Source organism: Watersipora subatra, chromosome 9, assembly GCF_963576615.1.
Source record: "Watersipora subatra chromosome 9, tzWatSuba1.1, whole genome shotgun sequence".
Lineage (NCBI taxonomy): Eukaryota > Metazoa > Bryozoa > Gymnolaemata > Cheilostomatida > Watersiporidae > Watersipora > Watersipora subatra.
Genome location: NC_088716.1, coordinates 28,277,003 through 28,296,209, shown reverse-complemented (window position 1 = coordinate 28,296,209; position 19,207 = coordinate 28,277,003). Strand labels below are relative to the sequence as shown.

The following is a 19,207-nucleotide window of genomic DNA, read 5'->3' as shown; positions in this document are numbered from 1 at the left end:
TTGGAAATGTTGATATTACAAGAAAAGAATTTAACAATTTACAAATAATTACAGATAACTTGCATAACATGTTCAATAAATATATATACAATAACAAAAATACAAGATCATTTTAAAAAAGGCGATAGATTTACTATATGATAGACTGACTTATGCATTACACATCTATAGCGGTATGTAAGCTTTGCATGAAACTTTAAGATAATGCACCATTCGTGGAGTTTAGAAAACAAAAAAGACACATTTGGCAGAATTAAAATTGTCTATGCGATAGAACAACCAACAACCTCTCGATATGACAATATAAAAAGGAATGAGTCTGGTGCTTCGAGTTCATCTCATTATGTCAATAGAACAAAATGCAACAATCATAGAGAACAATATAATAGAATTATTCGCTACTCAAGAAAATGTCTAAACATACGTCACCAGTTTATCCGTGTCAACGAGGAATTTAGCAATCATACGTTGTTTAGTAAGCGAAATACGATACTGCTTAGAGACGACTTCAAACTCTGTGCCACTGAGGATTGTGCCATCGCACAAGAACTGAATGGCGACAGAGGATGGAGTACTAGGGCCTTTGTTCAAGGAAAATCTAGCTTTTAAATTACCTTTGCTACCAGCACCAGTCTTTAGCTCTGGAAGCCTCCATAGGATTTTCTCGTGTGGAGGACTCCAGACTCCTTCAGGCATACTTTGCACATTTGAAACACCTCCATTTACTGGCACAATGAACTGGACCTGTGTGAGAGGTAGAGGCTTGCTAAGGGCACTGCCTACATATTCATATTCTAGCCTTAGGTCCGTAGTATCTGGCTCACACTTCCAATAGGCTACCGGTATGAGAGGAAGAGAGGTGACGTTGAGAGTGTACCGAGCTATCTCTAGGTTGAAATGTTTTAGATGTGGTTCTTGCGCTTGCTTTTTCTGTGAAGAGAAATGCTCAAATACAAACCAAACCCATTGATACAGCAAATGAAAATGTGTGTGTATTGTATTTCATCACGCTGATGTGGTCTAACAGCAAATATGTGAAACTATATCATATCTAGCAGCAGGTTTGAGAATTAGGGACATATTCTATCATCAGCCGATAATATTCCAATGACTAGAAAAAATTTTTGAACATTTCTGTAAGCATGTTTGAACAGTGAAGAAAGCAGAACAGAAGTTACCAACAAAGATGACACAGTCTATACAGTCTTGCAAACACAACAGGTTACAGTGAACATATCACCTAATTATAACATTTAGGAGTAGATAACTCCCAAAATGATCTCACTTAAAACCAAATCATACAAAATCTAGCAGTCAATAAAAGACTTCCCAGCATTTTCACACAGGGATGTGTTCTAGCAAACTGGTGGTGTGAAGCGATACCTTGACCAACAGTTAGGGCTTAAATCTGTTGACAGAGTGAAATTCATTAAACTGCATGATCATTTTATCTCTCACATATCAAATACGTATTCCCAGGCTATCTTAAACTAGTTTTCAAATAGAATTAAATCATTTAAATATGCAGGTCATCAGCTTTGCATATATTGTACAGTATGATAGCAATCAGGTATCTAGAGCAAATGTAGTGCATGCGAGCATGGACAGTATGCGCACACAAGCATGGACAGTATGCGCACACGAGCATAATAGTATGCACACATTAATATCTTTTCAAGCAGTTTCTAATTAAAAATGATGAACAAAAGTAAGCTAATCCGAGTGAAGAAACACTTCAGACATGAGTGTTAAGGCGTGGTCACACGAGCACCGAACCGACGTAGAATCGGTTCGGAGGCTGCTTCGGTTCGTGGCACATGTCACACGACACCGAAGTAACTTCGCTTCCTAGATACCATACGTATAGAGAGAGGACACGGTTTCATTAGTAGTTTTTATGTATTTGAGTTAAATATTTCTATTGTAAACAAAAATCTTTGAGGAACAATTATAAATTATAATTACACAGCAGATTTATCAGAAGATCGTTTAGCTGCTCAAAATAAATCACTTGATACAAAGATTTTGCCAACCCTTCCCATCAACATAATTATATTTTTTTATTAACATATTAATGTTTTTCTATGCTGAGTACGTAACAAACAAAATAGTCTTTATCATAGTACTGTGGTTTTACATAAATAAATCAGTCAACGATACTTAATCAGGATGAATATGATACATTACTTATATTCTACACAAAAGAAAATCACAACCATTCTCTTACATTTATGCAAAACTTAAGTGCAACATCTTACATTTATGCAACACAATCACAAGTCCGGGTGAATCTTGTCGTAAATTGCTTCATGTTGTTTATTTAACAAAATAAAAGTATTGTCCCATTTCTTTTTTAACTTTACTCACCCGCACGTAAGGAGAAATGTGACGCGTGCTCGCTAGAATTCTAGAATTTTAACCAGCCAATAGGAGCAAGGGTTCGGCCACGAAATTTCGAGCAGTACCGAAATGGTTCGTTTCGGCCAGAAATGTCTTCGGCCGAACTTTTTACAGCTGAGAGCGACGTCGTTTTGCGTCATTTAGTTTGGTTCTCGTGTGACCACGCCTTTACTCACTCTTAAATCCTCAGATCGCAGCAGCATCGGCGGTGCCACATGTGTGTGGGTGTGAGAGCATGAGGGTTCCAAGTGCCTATGCATGAGTGCCTATGTGTGTATGTCGGTGAGGTCATGTGTACCATTGGGCCCGTGAGGGCATGTGCGCTTATGTTTGCAAACCAATGCGCGCAATTGTGTGCATGCAACCATGACTGCAGCATGTACATTAGAATAGCAATTTGAACTGTGACGAGGATCCTTGGTGTCCCACCCTTCAGAACATGTCAGCATGAACAAGAAGAGCGCTAAATCACAAAGGGCCATACATGTTAGGTAAACGAGTAAGTACAGCATAAAACAAGAAGTTATAGAAATGGATTTACCTTCAAGTACTCAAGAAGTGTCGATTCGTTGAAACTGTGTTGGTCTCCATCACTAGAAATCAACTGTGAATGAACCTGAACTTGGTCAGGTGATCTGCCAGCGATTCGAAACGTCAACTTTGGAAGACTTCCTTTGGATAGGATCTCAGCAGGGAAGGATATCATAACCTCACCGTCGACCTGCCATTCCGAAATCGCACCCTTACTAACTGATACATACATCAACCTTTTAGTATACTATGCAGAGTTAGAGTTATCTCCTCAGTTACTCGCTGCCCTGAAATGCTCTTCTTTTACATAAAAAGCTGTTAAACATTGTTCTTCTAAAAAATCTTTTTACACTCCCTTGAATGAGCACTAGTGTGACTTGCTATAAGGAAATGGGTAACAGCAAATATCAACAACGTCGTGAAATCTGTGGCTTTACGGCAGATGTGTAAAGTAAACAAAAGCAGTGGCAACAATTCAACAAAGGCAGTGCTAGAACGAACTGTAGCAACTGGGAATGATAAAGGAAAAAGTTACCTGCGATTCATGTTCAGCGCCCCTAATCTTGGACTTGATGTTCTCTGTCAGCGCAATAGCTATTGGTATTGTGTCGACAGAATTTTGATTGGCTGAGAATGTCTGCACGTTGGACTGCGGAAACGCGTCGTAGTTCTTTGTAAGCATTCCAGACAATGGACTATACCTGCCAAGACAATGGACTATACCTACCAAGGCAACGGACTATATCTACCAAGGCAATAGACTATACCTACCAAGGCAATGGACTATACCTACCAAGAGTAATCTGAGTTAGACTGCATATCTGCTATCATCACGTCGACCTAAGAACTCTCAATCTCCCGTACTACTAAGGCTACATCTCATATTTCTAGGGTAAACGGAAAGGAAAACCTAGTTTAGTTTAATCCAGCATCAGTCGTGACTAATGATTCTGAAAAGATCAATGTAGAATTTTGTCAGGACATAATAGGTGCTTGCATTGAGCAAGTGTTTCTATCATTGGAGCTTTCTTTGCATCAAGGGAACAGAATCAAGAATACAAGCTAAAGAGGGCACCTGTGCGGGTTGACAAACATTTAGTAGACACATCAAATGCCTTTATTAGGGCCACAACTCAAACTCTTGCAAGAGGCAGAAATTTTAGGCTGGGTGCCCTCCTGCCATTGCCCTTTTTATTAATCAAACCACTATCTGTTGTTTGCAGGCTAAATTCTCTAGGCAGCGATAGCTGCCATAAATTGAACAAAGCTATTAATTAAATTATACAAAATCCTATATTTATAAATAAGGAATGTTTGTAAAACGACTAATGATCACATGAGGCGTAAATATATCTAGCCGTTTGTTATATTACTGAAAACAGAGCGATAAAGGGAAACTGCATGTCAGTGCCTTCGAGATACTTATGGGAGATCACCATTTAACAATAACAAATGCTAGCAGCTCTGCATATGCACTTTGTTCTGATTTTATCGATGGCATATTATATTTGAGGAAATTAAAACTTCAGCAATATTTCACACTCAGCAGGATTAAGTTTTACCAAACTGTTCGATATCTCCTTGTCTCCAAAGATCCATTCAATATTTTTATCATTATGAGGTTATCTGAGAATTGCATCAAAATACTCATAGCCAACATGTGTTTCCAGTTTTTCAAAATAAAAGCAAATGTTGGCACAACTAATTTACATTTCCAGATGGTCATTACATTTGAACACCCAATTATTGTACCCAACATGCCCAGCAATGAGCAGTTTCATTTTCATAAGGAGCAATGATCAGTTTCACTTCCATCACAAGGAATGATCTGTTTTACTTTCATCACAAGCAATCATCAGTTTCACTTTTATCACAAGCAATGATAAGTTCCACTTCCATTACAAGCAATGATCAGTTTCACTTTCATAAGAAGCAATGATCAGTTTAAGTTCTGAATGTATTCAGTAGCAACAGCTGTGAATGTACAAAGTGTTGAAAGATCATCAGATTTCTTTTACTAAGTCACAGTCACCAAGTCACAGCCATCAGACTTCACCATATAATACTCAATAGTACATGATAGCACAGATACTAGTCCTAATATTATAAAGTAGATTATAGCTTGGCAAGTCCAGTCAATATGATCAAGATACGCATGTATCGCTGCTTTTCTTTACTAAGCAACGATGACGGCGATTTTCAAAATTTATAAAAATACCTAATAGAAATGCACCACAAAATTACCAAAAGCTAACTTTTATTGCAATAGAATTGACCTATTCTGCATGACTGTGCTTGTGCAACTATACAACAGTACTATTAACTGAACAAGCTTATGAATACCGAAAATATTCACTAGAAAACTGCAAAGGTAATAAATTCATCGCAATTTTTATTTGAAAATATATTTATATTAATTAGAACAATCTTATGTCACTGTGGTACCAGATAACAGCCTATCCTCAACCTCGTAACTGAACTAAAACTTCGCTTCGAATCTTGAAGCAAAAACAACAAAAAAACGATCACCAAAACATCGTAAATCCTTGTGTATGAACCGGCTTATGCATCGGCCACACTACAAACTTTGAAGATCGTTCTATAGGTATACGGCGTGTATAAGTTCTATAGGTATACGGCGTGTATAAGTTCTATAGGTATACAGCGTGTATAAGTTCTATAGGTATACAGCGTGTATAAGTTCTATAGGTATACAGCGTGTATAAGTTCTATAGGTATACAGCGTGTATAAGTTCTATAGGTATACAGCGTGTATAAGTTCTATAGGTATACAGCGTGTATAAGTTCTATAGGTATACAGCGTGTATAAGTTCTATAGGTATACAGCGTGTATAAGTTCTATAGGTATACAGCGTGTATAAGTTCTATAGGTATACGGCGTGTATAAGTTCTATAAGTATACGGCGTGTATAAGTTCTATAGGTATACAGCGTGTATAAGTTCTATAGGTATACGGCGTGTATAAGTTCTATAGGTATACAGCGTGTATAAGTTCTATAGGTATACAGCGTGTATAAGTTCTATAGGTATACAGCGTGTATAAGTTCTATAGGTATACGGCGTGTATAAGTTCTATAAGTATACGGCGTGTATAAGTTCTATAGGTATACGGCGTGTATAAGTTCTATAGGTATACGGCGTGTATAAGTTCTATAGGTATACGGCGTGTATAAGTTCTATAGGTATACAGCGTGTATAAGTTCTATAGGTATACAGCGTGTATAAGTTCTATAGGTATACAGCGTGTATAAGTTCTATAGGTATACGGCGTGTATAAGTTCTATAGGTATACAGCGTGTATAAGTTCTATAGGTATACAGCGTGTATAAGTTCTATAGGTATACAGCGTGTATAAGTTCTATAGGTATACGGCGTGTATAAGTTCTATAGGTATACAGCGTGTATAAGTTCTATAGGTATACAGCGTGTATAAGTTCTATAGGTATACAGCGTGTATAAGTTCTATAGGTATACAGCGTGTATAAGTTCTATAGGTATACAGCGTGTATAAGTTCTATAGGTATACAGCGTGTATAAGTTCTATAGGTATACAGCGTGTATAAGTTCTATAGGTATACAGCGTGTATAAGTTCTATAGGTATACAGCGTGTATAAGTTCTATAGGTATACAGCGTGTATAAGTTCTATAGGTATACAGCGTGTATAAGCCACACCCATGATTTTCCATTCATTTAACGTATTGGTAATTCAACTTGACCACGTGATTCATTTGCTGAGTTGACTGTCTCTCTGTAATTACATGCACGCGGGAACTGACGAGGTGGCAATCGACCAATGAGTGTTCTCACATTTGTGAGGAAAATGCTACGTCTTCTGAAAACCACAGTAAACAGGTACCAAATCAGCGAGCACGTTTTGTAACCGATCTTTTCAGAAGGTCAAAATATGGTGCCACGTTCAAATTGAAAGTTGTGAATATAGATTTGGAAACCGCCATCCAAAATGCTGCTGTAGTTTTTGGCATCATGAAAATCAACCTGAAAAATGGAATCAAATGCTGGAGATGTCATATGGCAGTGACCATGACCTCATATTTCACCTCACCATACGAATCTTATTTCATCATATGAATTCAACAAAACTTTTGCCTGGTTTCAAATTTGGCAGTTGGTGTGCTTTTTACGGACATCAAAATAACAAAGACAACATAATGCAGTCCGTCGAAAATATTTTCACACCTGAAAGAGTCTGAAAGAGTCTCTCAGTTCAGCAATTCTCATATGTAAAACGGTAATACTTGCCCTTTAAAACGAGTAGCAAAGTTGGAGTTGCGATCCCTTCAAACACAAGGTCCGACAACTTCTCTTAAGCTGCTAAAACGATCCACTTCATTACGAAACTAGCAACGTTCGGGCTTTCTTGCCAAAATACGTTGAAAGAGGTTTTAAACAGACCCGCTAAAAGTTATAGTGGAAGCGACGAGAAAAACTAATAAGCGAAAAAATTTAGTGATAAAAAGTTGAAATTGAGTAAAATAGTTAAAAATACATACTACAACTTAGCTTAAAGTGTGTGTTTAGTAAGCTAAACTTATTTGAGGTGAATTCAAGTTTATGTTATACGTACTTCTGTCTTGAGGGTAAGAACTGCCTACGATACGTACTGTATATGGTACATTATAATGTTACATTTTATTGCAGATCATAACCACTAAATACACTTGATACAATAAAGTTACTGTAGGTAACTATAATTACTAAGGTTAGCATACTTGTAACTATTTTGTTACTAATTTTTAATATGTACAGCACTTATATAAAATTTTGACGATTTTTACCAGGGGATGTTTGCATTATATAATTACTATGGTTTCTATACCCCTACATACGATTTTTCCACCATACGAGGCCAGCCCTGGAACGAATCAAAATCGAATACTAAGGGTGCACTGTACTGGATGTTTCCTGACCTTTTAATGTTGAATAAAATGTTATTAGCATTTGAACACTCTAAAAAGTAGTCTAAAGATATAATCTTTAGACTGCGTGTAGAAGCCGCACCGCACACTTTTAAATCAAATTTAAGGTTCACAGGTGTGGCTTATACACGAGGATTTATGGTATTCACATTATAATGTGGACATCAACTGCTATGACAAACCTTCCAGCGCTGATTCGGCCAGTGTTGTTGCTGGCGATGTCTTTTCGTGATGGAGGTCTGGGCAGTCCAGGAATGACAAGAGAGGGAGTCGGATGGCAATTGCTATTCGTGTTGTTCGTCTTCCATGTATCAAATACTTCTCTGTCTTCCTCAGTTAGCTGAGTCTCCGTTGAAGGAACGTTTGCCCAAGAGATGGGAGTTGTCCCTACACAAAATACATACAAACTGCCATCAACGTTGATGGCCAATAATAATACCGTTGAAGAGAAGGGGCCAAAGAGACCATATCAGTTATACAAACAGATACGTTAGAGAGATAAGCCTTGAGAACCATCATATTGGTGTTAAAGCCTCTTTAGCATTCACAAAAGCAGGCTCATGCCAGACAGCATTATTTAGAAGATGCAGATGGCCATGCTGCCAGGTCACCAAATCTTTAAAGATGAATTTGCGCAAAGGTTTAGTAGAATTTATCAGAAATCAACTGTATTCTTCAATTATTCGCGACTATCTTAGATATTTGAGGTGATGTGACTAGAAGGAAGTTTCAAGAACAATCATCTTGATTGCGATTAAAACGCTCAGATCAAGCGAAAGTGTGATTATGACATCTAAAGTTGCAAAAAGATCGACAGAATAGAGACGCGTAACGCTGCAACTTGAACGCAATAGCTGATATCAACTATCGCGAAGATCGCAACTAGCTACGTCATTTCGCCATTTCATTAGACGGTCATTTCTGACTTGTTAAAGATGTGGTTGCGTCAAAAAATTCAATTTAATGAAATTAAGACCCATAAAAGGCTAAAACATCAGCTACAATTTGATGCTATTTTTGTCTTTGTAGACCAACCCTGTCCAGAGATATATGCGTTTGAATGAGGCCCTCTTTTAAAAAGCTCACGTTCCAGCGGGTGCCTTTTTCGTGACGTCACAAGCAAGGTATCTGAAACGAAACCACGAGCAATAAATATGAGGTCGCTTCGTTAGCCAATCATGCGCGCGAAATTTTTATATAGGCCATAATAAATGTTATCACTCGTAAAACGCGTTGTCTGTGATCTCGAAGATTCTCAAAATTAGAGAATTCATCCTCACCGTTACTGATTCAACGCGTTTCAACAATTACTAAGTTATACATAGTTGTAAAATGGCTTCAAGTTCGAGCGACCGCTACTCAGAGTTATCTGAGCAACTTTTAGTAAAAGATTGGAGTAGACAGCCTATGGTCAAAGCTGACAGGCGTCAGCAGCGTTTTGCTGCAGAGGAAGACCGAATGGAGGTAAATTAACTTAGAGTCTTCTATACTTAAGTAAATGTAATATTTTGATAGTCATAAATACATATACTAATTAATAAAATGATAATTCTTTGCTATCTCTAATCATCGTTTCATAGCTTATCTGCTGTTTTACCTAGCTATAATATTTTTTCGAATTTTCTTTGGTAAATTAGAGTCATGATTACAAATTATTTTCACTCGTAGGAAGTGGGTAAAATCGATTGATCATTGCAAATCTTTAATTTCCAGAACCAAAGCTTCGAATCGTAGGCTTGGCGTACTTGTGCCTTTATTAAATGTTTATTCGTTTTTAAAATTACACTCGCAATCTATTTAACTCCCAATTTGGAAGCTGTCAATAGATACGCTTTAGAATGACATATCTATGAATGACATATTTATTGCATTTGTTTTACTGATTACAGAATGTTTATGTCGTCCCACCAGCTGAAGAAGCTTTGTCAGTGTGGAAACTGCCATAAAGGGGAAAGAGAGACTTGAATGCGTGCTGCATAAGCCATGATGTTTTGTTTGAGTTTGTTGCAGTAGATGAATTTGTCTTATTGTATCAGCTAATACTATGTGAGTGGCCACGACTTGATGAATATTTTTAATAAAAGCTTTATGCCGAGATGACAATATTTTTGCTTGTAAAAATTATATAATAAAATAATATTGTTGAAGATAATGCAAAACATGATTTGCAGAATATTGTAGTGAATTGGATATGGTATATGGATGTCCGCAAAACTGGAGAATGTGAGTTCAAATCCAGTTTGCAGCAGACTTCTCATCCTTAAAACTCTATCCCTGTCAAAGACGTGGCTTGCTTATTTCACTTAGGTAGTATTCGGTAAGAATACTACTAGTAAGAAACTAGTACGTAGACGGTGTAGGCAATGATATACAGCCCCGCCCCAAGGATAGGCGACGGACATAAGGTGGGAGGGACTTATGGGAGGCTGTATATCGTTAGTATGGGTAGCTGCAGAACTGTGCTGATACAAAGACCGCGTTCTACATAAGTGACTTGACAGAATTACCGTAGACCGGTAGAATTGGTAGTCGGCACCCAAATGTTTACACAACATTTGGAGAAAGTGAGTAGAACAAATTTTCAATTTTCGTTATTTGAGGCCTTTGAAACATTCATAATAATGCATCTGTAGCAGGATTTAAAATTTTATTCTAGCCAACATGAGCAAATACAAAATAAGATATATGCCAATAGAGCCGCGTAAGACTAGACTTTTATCGCAAATACCCGATGTGAATACGAGAGATAGAGACAGGTTGCCTAACGCGTGACATCATTTTGGGCAAGTCTGGGCACGTTTTGGTGGCCTGAGCGTTTTTACGGCGATCAGATTTTTTCGGTTTTAATCTTCAAATATCTTGGCAATGCGATCGCGTAACACAACAAACAACATATCAACTGATAGAGAGAAAAGCTTTCTTTTAAGATCAACTCAAATTTGACGCAACCACATCTTTAACCAGGATCAAATTTTTTTGCTTTTAATCTTGAAACATCCTGACAGTCAGATCACCTCAGACATAAAAAAATAATCCCAAATGATAGAAAAATACTGCTACTTGCTGATAAAATCAACTAGAACTTTGTGTAAGTCTAAATACCTATACTGATAAGAAAACTCCAACTCAATGAGTTGCACATAAGAGTGGTATCAGTTCGAGATATCCCGGTCTGTCAGCAATGCTGGCAAACTTCCAACAATTGCTGACTAGAAACTATTGAGCCACATAAGGTACAGCGCAGAATGGGTCATTTAATTGTTGCAACTGTAAAGACAAAGTGAACGCCTCCATAACAAGTATAATACAATAGGAGGCTTTAAACCGATGTGATAAGATAGCCATAAGAGAATACACTTCTACAAATAGTACATCCATGAATACGAGTCATAGAAGATTCCAACTGGTCACTGTCCATTTATGTTGGCATATTTGAAATAGTTTGGTGAATGTGCTTGTTTGATTTATGTGAGCCGACTATTAGGAATCCTTGACAACAAACACGGAGGCAAACAGTGGTAGTCCAACAGGCCCAGTTAGAACATAGCGGGTGCAAAGAAAGCTGAACAAGCTATCCGATTTAACAGTGTGCGATATGCATTGTACGATTCTCATGTGGCCTCGGATGTTGGATGAAGACGATAATAAACAGAATAACTAACAAGGAAAAAACCTTTAACGCAATTGCAATTTAGTTACAGTCATCTGACAAGAAGAATGGTTTTTAGATTAGTTTATCACCAGTTCCTTGAGCAGCATCACACATGACTGACCTAGAAACTCAGCCTTTTCTTGCGCTATGAATAGCCTCAAAGCCACACTTGTTTACGATTCTATTGCTTACACACCAGGAAAGTGCTTCAAAATACCGCGGTCAGATTTTCCCAAACCAAATTCACATGACCTGATGCCGGATTTGGCCAACCATTGTCAACAACAAAATAACAAATGATCCTTCCGCCATGATAGACAAACAATTATTATAAACTTCCTGTCAAAATCGCGGAGCCTGAACCCCACCACCCTTCATAGAATAATCAGTTTCCAGCCAATATGACTAGAAAAACAGTTGTTCTGCGACGGAAGATTTTAAAATGCAATTCTAAAATTTGTAAAAAGGAGCAACTTTAGTTCATTGACATTTCCCAGTCAAGTACGCAACAGTCACCCGTATGCAACAGTCACCTGTATGTAACAGTCACCCGTATGCAACAGTCACCCGTATGCAACAGTCACCCGTATGCAACAGTCACCCGTATGTAACAGTCACCCGTATGCAACAGTCACCCGTATGCAACAGTCACCCGTATATAATAGTGAACTACAAGACCAGGCAACTCTGAAAAAATTAAGCCAAGCACAGCGAGCTAATGCAGTTTGAGAGACCCGAAGAATAAGCCTAGCATAACTGCACATACGTTTATTGAGCCTTGATCCGCTGTCAACTAAACAAAAAAGGAATATCTATATACGCAGGAGAGGGTGAGCAAGACTACAACTGAAACGGTACAACAGAATGACTTACTCTTGAATATATCATACGCAGTGAGAGCTAAAACATCAAATCTCACCTTCACACGAAGTAGCAATGTTGTTGAAACAAGTTGTTACAGAGCCAGCATTTAGGTGTATGCAACATGAGCAATGAGTAGTACCAGTTGAAAATATCTGAGCAAATGTACATTTAAACAATAATCTAATGCTATTGTGATTAAAGAACAAAGATACCATAGTGAACATGAGCTCACCACACTTTCACAAATCACATCACAAAATCTTCAAGCGTATTGCCTTATCCCAAACTTGCTCATATCTGCATTTGTGTTACAGGTTTCAAATCCTGCATAAACTATGCCCTGAATATTTGTATTTATCCTTCCAGACATGTGACAAACATCGTTTTCTATTCCATGACACTAACATACTACATCCACCATAGTATGTTTTGTTTATGAACTTCCTGTTACTAGGACCTTCAATTCACTAACTCTTTCACAATACTATTAGATTGCCAACTTTTAAAACCCGTCTGTTCAACTCATTCACTAATTCAGGATTTTTGTCTTCTCATTTTTGTTTGGCATGTAACGAAAAATATAATTCTGTAGATTACTAATGGCAATAAAATGTTAAGCATACGTGAGAAAAGAACAGTATGATAATGGAGCTAGTCGCAGAGGTAACAAAAGAGACAGATTAAACACCAATACAGTCAAACATGGATAACTCGAACTTCACGGGATCGAGCAAAAGTGTTCGAATTATCAGAGCGTTCAAGTTATCAGAGCACTGTCACAAGTCCATGTATTTACTTATTTATTAGTAGATACATGTACATATACAAACTATAATATAAATCAAAAGCACAAATGGCTTGTTTCGAATTAAATGCTTCTAATGTAAAGTTTAAAACGTTTTTATCAAAAAGTATAGAGATTTTTCTATCACTTGAGATTGGTTCATTGTTTGAGGTGATGTTATTGCCAGGACGTTTTTTAGATTGACATTGGCAAAACTTGATCGTTGTTGAAATGCTCAAAAGAAAAGACATTTTTTTCTTTTGGGGGTTTACCCACGATCAATTTTGCCGTTTTTGCTTGAGGTTTCTGCAAAGATTACCTTACTTTACCTGGGATTCGTTAAGAGCAACACTCCGAGGCAGTTCAATTAGAAGTTTTACGAGGTTTTACGTACATTCTATATCACTCACGCTTTTTTAATAGATACTTATTGAATGTACACACGTATTCTGTGTTTAGGTCAAACGATGAATAGTGTTTTGTAGCTAAGACAACGTATACGTTTAATTACAACAATTTTTAGGACGTTTTAAACATTCAATATTCCAACGTTGATTCAACATGGAATCAACGTTGCATATTCATGCACGCGTGACCCGGCTAGCCCGTGCTATTCATCGTATAGCAGTATAAATCAAATTTTACCAAACCTTTAGAAAAGTCGTTGACAAAAATATTTTGCCGATGGTGGTAATAACGACGATTATGAATTACGAAAAGATGAGGTTTTGCTCTATGGCTTTGAATAAAGTTATTTTCTAAAGCGATAACAACCGTTTCGGTAGCCGTTGGGCAAAAAAACAGTTCGAATTAACAGTGTTGAGTTCGAGTTATATATAGCAATTTATCATTACGTGGGAATGGACCAAAGAAACCGTTCGAATTAACCATGTGTTCGAGCTATCCGTGGGCGAGTTATCCATGTTTGACTGTATATAATATGAATTTAATAATTACATCCAAAGAAGAAATCACCAGACATCTTAACAACATAAATCAATAAAATAGAACGGGTGAAGACAACTCTATAAAACCGTCAAACAATTTGTGTTGAAACAAAAAATGGCGAAAGCAGAAGACTACTTGATTATCTTCTCACAGAATAACATAAACATTTAGACTTATATAGTCAACGTTCACGGTTGAAGTTTACATATTTTAAGGCATTATAAAACACACTTTGTCTTGCAATGATAACGCCTAATAAAAACAATCCAAATCGATCACATTGCAGCTGTGAAGTTGTGAACTCACCCCTGCTGCCGCTATCTTTAGGAGAAAAGCTGCCAAGTAGATCCACTACTTCTGGAGAAGCTGTCTGCTCGGTAGGTTTGATGAGGCTTGGTGTGCTGATACGCAGCCCATCGGAACTGTTGACCGAAGGTGAGCCAGCACCGAGCGGTTTAATCATTACCTGAAGCAAAGGCTAGAGTTGTCGGCACTCAACTGATGAACAACACTATCGGTATTCCTTATAGATGTTAAAACCGATCAATCATGGCTGCTCAGCTTAAAACTTACCAAAATAACCTTCAACCGGCCAGAGTGAATTACTGGCTGCCAAAATGAGTTTTGGGCCTACTAAAACTCAACTAACCGGAAAGGGCTTAAAAGCAACTAAGAAAAACTTAAAACCTGTAATAATAATGCCATTTTGCACATAATTGGCTTTTGTTTAAACAATTATCAAAACGGCAGTACCAATATACTAAGATTAATGATTTAATACTTGAGTGTTCACAGTAATTAGATTATAGCATTGATCTCAAAACGTTACAAAACTAAAATAATATTTTAGCAGTTCTGTAACATTTTTGACCTACGTCAAAAATAAAACTTTAGTCACTCAAAAAACTAGTGCATTCTAATTTGATAAGGTCCCTATATGGTTAGCGTTTACAATCAAATGTCTCTATGGTGTGATACTTCATGATGGCCAAAAATGTATGGCACATGTTCTCTGAACTTATGCTGAATGCCAGATAAGGTAATCCTACAGCCATAAGTGTAATAATTGAGTCAGCCATTAGCAGGTCAGCGTCGACATCAAAATTCGCTCTGCGTTTCAGATGACAGCTGCGTTTTAAAGCAGTGATCATGATCAAATGGCAGCTCATTTGAACCTTCCAACACGAGTGTAACTCAGTAGAAGCACACCGCACTTGTAAAATGTGGCTCCCCAGATCAGATATAAATTAGAAAAAGTTAGTGTCATTGCAGCTATTTCCAGGTTTATAGGTGCATGATTCTCTTCTTGGCGCTCGGAATTCTAATCTATATAAATCTGTGTTTGTCTTTTGTCGTCGCTGTGTCCAGTTACAGCGTTTAAAATCTATCAATGAGAATCCGTACGACACTGGAATTGAACTCATGATGATTGCAGCCGCAAGTTTGCAAAACACGCGCACCTAACCACAAGGCTAAGTCATTCTAATCAGTCCACCTATTATATTCGCGATATCCTTATCACGATTGCAGGTTTCACGCTAAATGGGTATGTACTTTCTGTTATTACTACTACCATATGCATTCGTTTTTCTTTTTAAATTTCTTTAAAAACCATTTTAAAATCAACTACCAAGTTTTTAATTTGTAGTTTTTAAATGTGCCGTTTCAATTTCAAATGTCCCTTTACCCGCTTCAATTTCCAGTTCTTCCTTCTGGCTATCGCAAAAATCTGTATAAAATTAGACTTTTACACATGGACTGTTGTATTATCTCAAGACGGAATTGTCTCTACATTCTCTCGTCGTTTGGTCAGACGAAGTATCCTTCGGTCATTCATCTAGTTCAATCATAACATAAACATAGCAATCTTTACTATAATAAGAGCCGTGCCTGACCGAAGTCACGGTTAGAATTTGGAGTAAAAGATTGCTTTGTACGAGTTTTGAACTCATGAATTTCGGCTTAGCAGCCCGATATTCAAACACTAGGGCTAATTGTCCGCCTTCCAGTTCTTTTTTAGAATAATTGTGCGCATACTTATTCTATGTACTTTATTTGCACACCTGACAACCTCTCACGGCACACTCGACTGTCAGGGTACTAGTAACTAATTATATGCGGTGTTATCAATAGTGTGAGCCGAGTTTGAGTCACCATGTTTTACCAGTCCCGGACAATCGGTCCAAAGCCAATTGTCCTAAAACCAACTCATCTAATAGTATGATTGGTCCAACAACACAATAGACCTAATGCTGATTGGTCTAAAAATTTGATCGTTCAAATTATCATACATACATACATGTATATCCTTATCATACACACATTTTCATGTTTCATTTTGAGTTCCTGCCAGATTTTTGCACTAACTGCAGCGTTTCAAAGTCTTGAATTATGTAAGTTGGAAATCAATTTATTTGTCGCGATAAAAATTTGCTCATATTTCATTTTGCATGTTGATCCTACATCAAGGTTTGACTGTAGTAAATACGATGAACTAGCAAATTTACTAAATGGGCAATGCCGCACCTTGAGTTTACTGTGACGCTTTTCTTCTGTGTCACTGCCACTCTCACTACTACTTTCCCAGGAGTCATCTTTAGGTGACTGCACTGGTATGACAGAAAAGCCCTCCTCATCTACCTTCGGTTGGTCAGTAATTGAATCTTTGTCAATTGAATCGGCATCTGCATCCTAAAAGATGTGTAAAAATTTTGAAAATCATTGCTTAATGTTCCCGTATTACCCCATTGAAATACACTATCATAACAACATAATATAACAGCTAAATCTTTTAAGTGGTATATAAATCTCACAGTAAAATATGCTCAGAAACAACATTGGAATAAACGAAAAAAATTTTTATAGGCTCAAGCAACAAGATGATATTTAAAGTTAAACGACAAAATTTTAAAATTGCATCAATTCATATTCTGATGTTAGAAGACAAAAAACCAGTTTTAGAGACAAAAACACTAGCGCTGCCTGCTCCAAGCTGTGACATAAGGAGGCCATCTTTTCGCCAAAATATTGACCTAAATTATAATGTCTATGCTAACGATTAGGCAATGCATTGCTTATTGGTCGGCACTTCTGCTGGCCGCCATTCCCTTACATTTTCCTCATCTAGTGGCCACGCTACATCGTCATGGTTACTCAACATGACAGATAATCATAACACGATGTCGACGTAGATTACAGATATTTCAAAAATACGTCACTTTTTGAACAAAGATTATAAAACTACACCAATTGGCTTGCGCATATCATTATGTGGAGTAGAAAGAATTTTTTCCTTTTTAAAAACTAAAATTTAAAAAAGTGTCAATAAAAATGAGCTATTCTCAGATGTCATCTGTTCAAAACCTATTGAACAGATGACATCTGATGGCTACTGTTTTCATGAATAAGAATATTGAAGAAACAGTTTTTAGATAATCTAGTTCAAAAAATTATAACTTAATATAATTATATAGTGTTGCAGGTGTTTCCAGTCAAAGTTTTGGAACAACTACTAACTTTTCTATCCATTTTTACGATTTGAAAATGTTGAGAAAACCTGGTTTTCGGTCAAATTTCAAAACAATATTATTCAAAACCCAGTCTGTAATGTTATCTGCTACTGTTAATGCACTATTATTTTAAGCTGCCGATTTTAACCTTAACGAAAAAAATTTAAAACAATAATTTCTACCTTTCCATTATCAACATTCTTCTTCTTCTTCTTTCGCCTAAATATTCCAGTTATGTTCAAATGCATCATAGAACTTGTAGTCTGTGCAGCAGAAGGTGTCTCTGACTGTAAATCAGCAATACCGCCTTCTTCTGGTGATGGAGGTGGTGGAAGACTAGCTAAGTCGGCTTCTTCGAACAAGACAGGCTCTAAAATAACAAAAGCAATGTACATGTAGTACTTGAATCATTGTGGAACCAAGACACTTCATCATACCGGCAAATTTGTTTACACAAACAAGTATACAAAGACAATAAGATATCGGTATTTTTTACCTGCTTGCCCTAGCTAAAGCATAAAAACAAGGACAAATACCTGGAGGTTCAGTTCCAGTGCCTTTAGTCTCAATAAATGTATCGAGCAGACATTCGACGGAAAGTTCTGTCAAACTTGAGTGAAACTCATAATGCAATTCTCCAATTTCTGTATGTTTATCATCTCGAATAGATGTAAACTTGCGCACAAACTGATCAAGACTAGACAGGTACTCCACTTCATTTTCCTGAAAAAGTTCTGTTGTTTCAGACATTCGCTTCTTATATTCTTCTAAAGTTGCATTATATTTGCCAACATTCAATTTGTATTCTTCAGTTGCTTTTTTAAAATCTGACTCTGTTCTATCCAACTTTTTCGTGGTTGATTTATCTGAGAGAACCTTTTTGTAGTCGCTAAATTTGGTGTTATAGTTCTCCTTGGTCTTGGCCAGCATAGTAGTAATGCTCTGCATCGACTGTACAGTTTCTAACGTCGTAACTTGGCCATCCTTGATTGTCTTATACTTTTTTCCTAAAGACTCCCAATATTTGTGAATGTCATTGGAGAGCTCCTTCCATCTTTTAGAGAGTTCTGAGTGAGAGGCAGATAATTTTTCGAAAGACGTTTTCACAGTTTGCCAAACAGGTGAAAAACTGCTACTTGTATTGTAACTGCCAATACTCCTGATCAGTCTAGTTAAAGATTTTACATACAAATCTTCTACATTGCTACACTGTTTTACAAAGTCTTCTATATCCTTGCACGACTGCTCTCCGTGTTTTAGGTTTTGTGACAAAGCCTCGAACCCATTATGTTTCTCACCCCAAAAGTGATCAGCAAACATGGACATGATCAATAAAAAATACAGATTACGACACGCCAAACCGCAACGGCCTACAACAACTCACGGTTTAGAACAGCGCATGTACTATGAAATGTTAGTCTTATCGCAATAATTATGAGACGGCCGCGATACAGGAAACAAGCTGATCACCGGAAGTACAGTTTCTTTACATTAAAACATCCGCCGATTAATTTACATTTGAGAAAAAATGTAACAGTTTTGTATTATTAAATTTTACT

General features: G+C 37.1%; 1 protein-coding gene across 3 annotated transcripts; it reads right to left on the bottom strand.

Moving 5' to 3' along the window:
- Positions 1-64: 64 nt before the first annotated feature.
- LOC137405486 (F-BAR domain only protein 2-like) lies at positions 65-19,104 on the bottom strand. Of its 3 annotated transcripts, XM_068091766.1 has the most exons (10): positions 18,525-19,104; positions 18,185-18,371; positions 17,831-18,018; positions 16,666-16,830; positions 14,446-14,605; positions 12,310-12,336; positions 8,074-8,278; positions 3,467-3,632; positions 2,942-3,121; positions 65-930 (listed from the first exon to the last, which is right to left on the bottom strand). In XM_068091766.1, exons 1-10 carry the CDS (start codon positions 18,972-18,974, stop codon positions 415-417), a joined length of 2,244 nt encoding a protein of 747 aa, XP_067947867.1. In that variant the 5' UTR covers positions 18,975-19,104; the 3' UTR covers positions 65-414. The 3 variants fall into 3 exon arrangements, with proteins under 3 accessions (XP_067947867.1, XP_067947865.1, XP_067947866.1); XM_068091764.1 differs by having other exon boundaries at positions 18,185-19,104; XM_068091765.1 differs by lacking the exon at positions 12,310-12,336 and having other exon boundaries at positions 18,185-19,104.
- Between the last annotated feature and the right edge of the window lie 103 nt (positions 19,105-19,207).

What these genes read in the sequence shown, in the direction of transcription:
- LOC137405486 (XM_068091764.1), bottom strand. Translation starts at nt 18,974, where the DNA reads ATGTCCATGTTTGCTGATCACTTTTGGGGTGAGAAACATAATGGGTTC. An exon ending in CACTGGAACTGAACCTCCAG is followed by an intron (nt 18,019 to 18,184) that starts GTATTTGTCCTT and finishes TTGTTATTTTAG; the next exon opens with AGCCTGTCTTGTTCGAAGAA. An exon ending in AGAATGTTGATAATGGAAAG is followed by an intron (nt 16,831 to 17,830) that starts GTAGAAATTATT and finishes CACATCTTTTAG; the next exon opens with GATGCAGATGCCGATTCAAT.